The sequence below is a fragment of the Eubalaena glacialis genome, chromosome 19 (assembly GCF_028564815.1).
Source record: "Eubalaena glacialis isolate mEubGla1 chromosome 19, mEubGla1.1.hap2.+ XY, whole genome shotgun sequence".
NCBI classification, from domain to species: Eukaryota; Metazoa; Chordata; class Mammalia; order Artiodactyla; family Balaenidae; genus Eubalaena; species Eubalaena glacialis.
The window spans coordinates 15,673,221-15,679,220 of record NC_083734.1 but is presented as its reverse complement, the minus strand read 5'-3'; the positions used below and the strand labels follow the sequence as shown (position 1 = coordinate 15,679,220).

The following is a 6,000-nucleotide window of genomic DNA, read 5'->3' as shown; positions in this document are numbered from 1 at the left end:
CAGCTGTGAGATCTGGTGCCTCAGTATATTTATTTATCTTTGAAATGGGAAAGATAATAGTACCTATCTCAGGATTGTTGTGAAGATTAAATGCATCAACCAACGGAAAGGGTTTAGCACAGTGCGTGTTACATAGCACTGGCCTCATGGGAATATTCTGTCCTGTCTATGTTATATCTCCCTCACTAGACTCTGGCCTCCTAGGAGAGGACAATCTTTCATTCATCTTCCAATCCTCCTGCACCCAGCACAGCAGACCTTTCACTAGATGGGTGCTCCATAAACATTTGCCAAATTGAATGTGTCAGTCTGTGGGTGTTTCTGCCAGACAGTGTGACATTTACAGGTTCATGATCTATGGTGTGCTTCAATTACCTACGAGTCTTTTTAGAAAAAGTGGTTGCTGAAGTCAGGCAGGCCATTCAAAAGCTCTGCCCTGTTTTCAAAAATCCAGGTCATTACCACTCTGCTTCTGTGAACCGGAAGCCTTTCCCCAAGTTCCCTCACTTGTGAGGCCAAGACTTTCCTTGTGGGAAGGAGAAAAGGGACACCTGTCACAAGGTTAAGATTTCTCAGGGGCAGCTGGAGTTATTTAGTTGGAGTTTTCCCCTCCAGTGAGCAGTGACGGGGTTGGGAGCTTTGGGTTTCACTTCTAACCACCAGCACGGGGTACCTGCTTAAGATGGAGACTCCAGACCCAAAAGAGGCTACAAGCACAAGGCAGGAGGCCCAGGGATTCCTGGGAGGGCGGTGGCTCAAGTTACATCACATTATTTCACTGCCTTCACACGTTTATTTATCGCCTCACTAGGTGAGGCTGCAGGAGTGAGTTGGCAGGAAGAGGCTTCAAAGGAGAGTGAAATGGTAGAAAAGGAAATATTTGATTAGAGGTTAACATGTCCCCTGGGGCTTCTTTGATTTGAATTATTCTAAAAGTGTACAGTGTAATGATTAAGTACTCTGGGGTGGGTGGGGGGAAGGGGGGAGTGGTCTCTGTACAGAGTTGGAGCTTTGTTTCTGATGAGTTGCAGCTGCTGTGTAAAAGGCACACTAAACCAAACAGGCAGGGAGGAGAAGAGGAGCTCACAGGACCAGAGTGACTGTGCTAAAGTCATCATCTTCACCTAAGCCCGTGCTTTCTCCTGTCCTACACCTCAGTGAACACCTGCAAGTTGCTTTGGCTATAACTTGAAGTCAGCCTACAACCCTCTGTCTCTCTCTGTCACCAGATCCTGTCCACTTTCTCTCCTAAAGTTCTTTCAAATCCATTTCCTTCTTTCTACCTCCACTGGCACTGTCCTTGAGGGTTCAGAGCCTCATGTCTTCTCGGATTATATCTTCCTTACAGGGTTCTCGGTCTCGAGTCTTAGGCCTTCCACTCCATTCTCCATGTTACTGTCAGAGGGATTTTTCTAAACTAGCTTAAAATCCATCAGTGGCTCTCCATGATCTTACAGATCAACTGCTCCCCAGAGCCTGGCTTGTGAAGCTCTTTGGGCTCTGGTCCTGCTTCTCTGGCTTGTGTCCTCCATACCTGTGAGCTCCTTCACAGTCCTGCTCTGCATGCAGTTCCCAGAATGTGCAGTACTTGCTCTCAAGCCTTCGGTGCTTGCTCTTCCTTCTGTCCAGAATACCTCCCTTCCTCCCCTAGTTTCTCTCTTTCTCCCTTACTCCTCCTTGGGTTGAATGAGGTTTCCCTCACCTGGGCCCCCATATCCATATTGTACCACTTATCACAAACTGTATCCAACCTCTAACTAAGCAGAGTGAATTGCTTACCAGCACATAGCTCTAGCACACAGTAGTTGCTCAGTAAAAATCCGATAAATGAATGAACTCTTTACTATTCATATTAGGGTTCAATCATAGTTCAAGGAAGGAGACTTGAATCGCCTGGCTCTGAAAGAAGGAACCAGAACAGTTATTGCAATTATGTTCTTTGTTGGGTAGAATTTCACACTTGATAAAAGGATCGTGAGGTTTTGTGTTTCTTCAAGCTAAAGTGCTTTAAGCCTACTTTAAAGACTAGTTTAAAGGCCTCTTCTCCAGATGATAAAACAGGGTATTTGTCAGCTTTGAGGCGTTCCGGAATTATACTCACCAAGCAAGTGTCTCCAGAAATGTCATACCTGCTGCTTTTCAAATGTTATTCTAAGGCCACAGTTAAAAATGTATCTCGCTCCGGAGAGGTGTGAGAGGTGGGCAAGTGAATCATGAAATGAAATCTGCCTACAGGGCTGAGACCAGCACACACAGGAACCAATGGCAGTGAAATAAACTGGGGTAACACCAAGGAAATATATCCATCAACACAAAGGGAGCCTACTACATAGCAGATTTCCACTGTACATAAAGGAGACACCTTCTTTCAACATAGAGACTAAAAACTGAAATGAGGTAGTGAGCCCTCTGCCACTCCAAGCGTCCCAGTCTCTTCAACCGATGCCGGGGCGCTGGGCGACCAACTCCGATGGAAGGGGTGCAAGGTGCAAAGGGCTGAGGCGTCTTTTGGCTCTTCCAAGGTAGATTCTTTAGAACCTTTGGATTTTTTCGAGTCCTTTGATTCCTTCGAACCTTTTGATTCTTTCAATTCTCGGTTCCAAGCGTTAAAGCGCCGCTAGGAAAAGCTGCAACAAAGATGGGAAGGAAGCTAGTGAGAGTACTCAGAGAAAAAGGGGTGAGAATTTAAGGGGTAAGCCAGAAAGAAGAGACTGACGGAGTAGAGGAGAAGCGGAGCAAACGCAGAAGGGAAACGGGGAGGAGGGAAAGAGAGCGACAGGAACCTAGACCGATGAAGAGAGTGACCAAACTCTTCCCCGAAAGGAGGAAGGCACGCCCAGAGGGAATCGGCTGCTTTAAGGACAGCCCCGCCCCTCGGCGTGACGCCACAGCAGGACCGCCCGCGATTGGCTGCGGCCCGGAGGGCGGGATGGGGTTGCTAGGAGCGGAGGGGATCCGGCTGGCCAAGGCCTCCCGGAGCGCGGAGCCGCGGGAACGGAGTCGGCGTTTGCAGCGCTGCTGGAAGATGGCGAGAGGCTGGGACGCGCGGCCGCCCTGGCGGCCAGGGCGCGTCCCGCTGCTGCTGTGTCTGCTGTTGCTGCTGCTGCTGCGGAGCCCAGCCCGGGCAGCGCACATCAAGAAGGCGGAGGCGACGACGACGACGACGAGCGCGGGCGCCGAGGCGGTCAAGGGCCAGTTCGACCACTACTACCACGAAGAGGAGCTGGGCTTGGCGCTGAGGGAGGCGGCGGCCGCGGGGCCCCCAGGCCTGGCCCGCCTCTTCAGCATCGGCAGCTCGGTGGAGGGCCGGCCGCTGTGGGTGCTGCGCCTCACGGCCGGCCTGGGGCCGCCGCCTTCTGACGGCGACACGGGGCCCGACGCGGCGGGGCCGCTTCTGCCCGGCCGGCCGCAGGTGAAGCTGGTGGGCAACATGCACGGCGACGAGACCGTCTCGCGCCAGGTGCTCGTCTACCTGGCCCGCGAGCTGGCGGCTGGCTACCGCCGCGGGGACCTGCGCCTGGTCCGCCTGCTCAACACCACGGACGTGTACGTGCTGCCCAGCCTCAACCCCGACGGCTTCGAACGTGCCCGCGAGGGCGACTGCGGCTTCAGCGACAGCGGCCCTCCCGGGGCCAGCGGCCGCGACAACAGCCGTGGCCGCGACCTCAACCGCAGCTTCCCGGACCAGTTCAGCACCGGTGAGCCCCCGTCCCTGGACGACGTGCCCGAGGTGCGCGCCCTGATCGAGTGGATCCGCAGGAACAAGTGAGTGTCGTCCTCCCTCCACCGCCGCCTCCTCCCCCCCGCCACCCTCCCCATCCAAGTGAGCCTCCAGAGCAGAGGCTGGGTCCGGCACTCAGTAAGCGCTCCAACGGTGCTCTCAGGCCTAAGGGACGGGGGTAGTGAGGGCGGAGAGCGACACCCCGTGACGGGGACAGGGCCCAGGCCGCTTAGCCTCCTGTCCCGCTAATTGTCCGAGAAGCGCTGCCTAGAGGCTGTCATTTGTTCAAAGGATGCAGAGAGCGCTGTTTGGCTGGAGGGGAGACTCTTTTCTAGCATTCTGGCCCCTGTTCTCACAGGATCGTAGAATATGAGCGACGGAACAGACATTAAGGATGACCTAGGTCAGCTCACTTATTTTATACATAAACTGACAAGATTACGATTATCTTATTACTACAGGCACTGTGCTAAGCCCTTTCCGTGGACTGCATGATCTCAGTTTATGTTGGCCACAACCTGATGAGACAGACAGCATTAACATCCCTGTTCTCTAGCTGGGACTTCAACTCACGCATTTAGTCAGTGCTCTTAACAGGCATGGAGGGAGACTGTAGCCTAGAAATGGCAGATGACACTCCCAGGGTCTTCTTCTTGGTTATTTAACAGAAACTGGTTCTCTTACAGTCTTTACCTCTGACTCAGCTATGGAGCATATAGATATGGCTGGTTGGAGAACTTGTACAGATCTGGAACCTTCATCTGTAAGCAGCTTCATTTTAAACTCTGAAGGGTTTCTGCTGCCACTTGTGCACATTATTAGTGGGCCAAGGCCAAATGGCTAATGGTCACACTTAATAGACACCTTAAGTGTTAGTAACCGCTCTGTGAGATTTAAAAACTTAAAAGAAGCACGAGGACCTGAAGAAATTGGTGTATAACAAGAAAATATTATAAATATATATATGGTGTGTTTATGTACCCAGTTAAACCTTACAGGAATTGTTTCTACTGGCAAAATGTGTGTGGGCTGCAATAATATGGGTCGTCTCTGTGGAGAAGGTAGAACTTGAACTGAGTCTTGAGAGATGGGTAGGATTTTCAGCAAAAAGGTGGAGGAGAGGAATAAAGGAAGAAGGAACTTATTCCAGATGGAATAATATCTGAAGCGACCATGCACCTCTTCCTTTTGTCAAGCATCGGCTTTGCCAGCATATCCCCATTTTTGTGTCTTCAGAAGGCTTGTGAAGCAATTAATCTTTCCATCCTGATTTGAAGAAGATATCTGAGTGACAGATAAGATACAAGCAATAATGAACAAAGAAGTTTCCCTGTAGGACTTGGAATCATCTCTTCTACAAGGTTCAGCATATATAGCAGACCTTGAAAAATTCATGGCCATTATGACAATTCTAGATTCTTTTTATCTCCTACCTTTCACTTTACTCCTTCTGAGATCCCTTGTAGGTATTAATTTCACATACGCTTTCTGGGAAGATTTTTCCTTTAAAGATAATGGTGTTGGGACTTCCCTGGTGGCGCAGTGGTTAAGAATCTGCCTGCAAATGCAGGGGACGCAGGTTGGAGCCCTGGTCCGGGAAGATTCCACATGTCGCAGAGCAACTAAGCCCGCAAGCCACGACTGCTGAGCCCGCGTGCCACAACTTCTGAAGCACGCGCACCTAGAGCCCGGGCTCCGCAACAAGAGAAGCCACTGCAATGAGAAGCCTGTGCACTGCAACGAAGAGTAGCCCCGGCTCACCGCAACTAGAGAAAGCCCAAGTGTAACAATGAAGACCCAACACAGCCAAAAATAAATAAATAAATTTAAATAAAATAAAAAATAAAAAAATAAAGATAATGGTGTCAGGACCTCTGAACATTTACATAAGAAGTGTGGCTTTAACGTACAGCCTATTGTCAGAAGCTGTGATGGCCAGGGCCTTTCTGAGATGATATATCAAATTCACTGTTTGCATTGCTTAAAGGACACGTTTAAAAAGCCCCATCATGACCTTTGCAGGGATGTAAATTCTGTGAGTAGATTTTTCTATTCAGTATTACTTCTGCTGTGACCAAAAATAAAAATGATCTTTGTCTTGGTGCAAGTCACCTTGAGACTATACTGAAAGCTTTAAACTTTAAATCTAGGACCAAAAATGTGCTCTTTGGATAACTCTTTCATATCACCAGTATTTAATGATTAAAGTTATGGTCTGGGCTGGCTAGTTCAATGATAGGAGCTTGTGAAGATTTTAAAAGCTCATCTGTGTCAGTTGG

General features: G+C 49.8%; 1 protein-coding gene across 1 annotated transcript in view; it reads left to right on the top strand.

Moving 5' to 3' along the window:
- The first annotated feature begins 2,980 nt into the window (after positions 1–2,980).
- The window catches only part of CPD (carboxypeptidase D), a 71,993-nt gene continuing 68,973 nt past the window's right edge, over positions 2,981–6,000 (top strand). Inside the window, exon 1 of the mRNA XM_061176801.1 lies at positions 2,981–3,765. Coding sequence (XP_061032784.1) covers positions 3,026–3,765 — 740 coding nt within the window. The 5' untranslated portion in view covers positions 2,981–3,025. The remainder of the gene's footprint in view (positions 3,766–6,000) is intronic.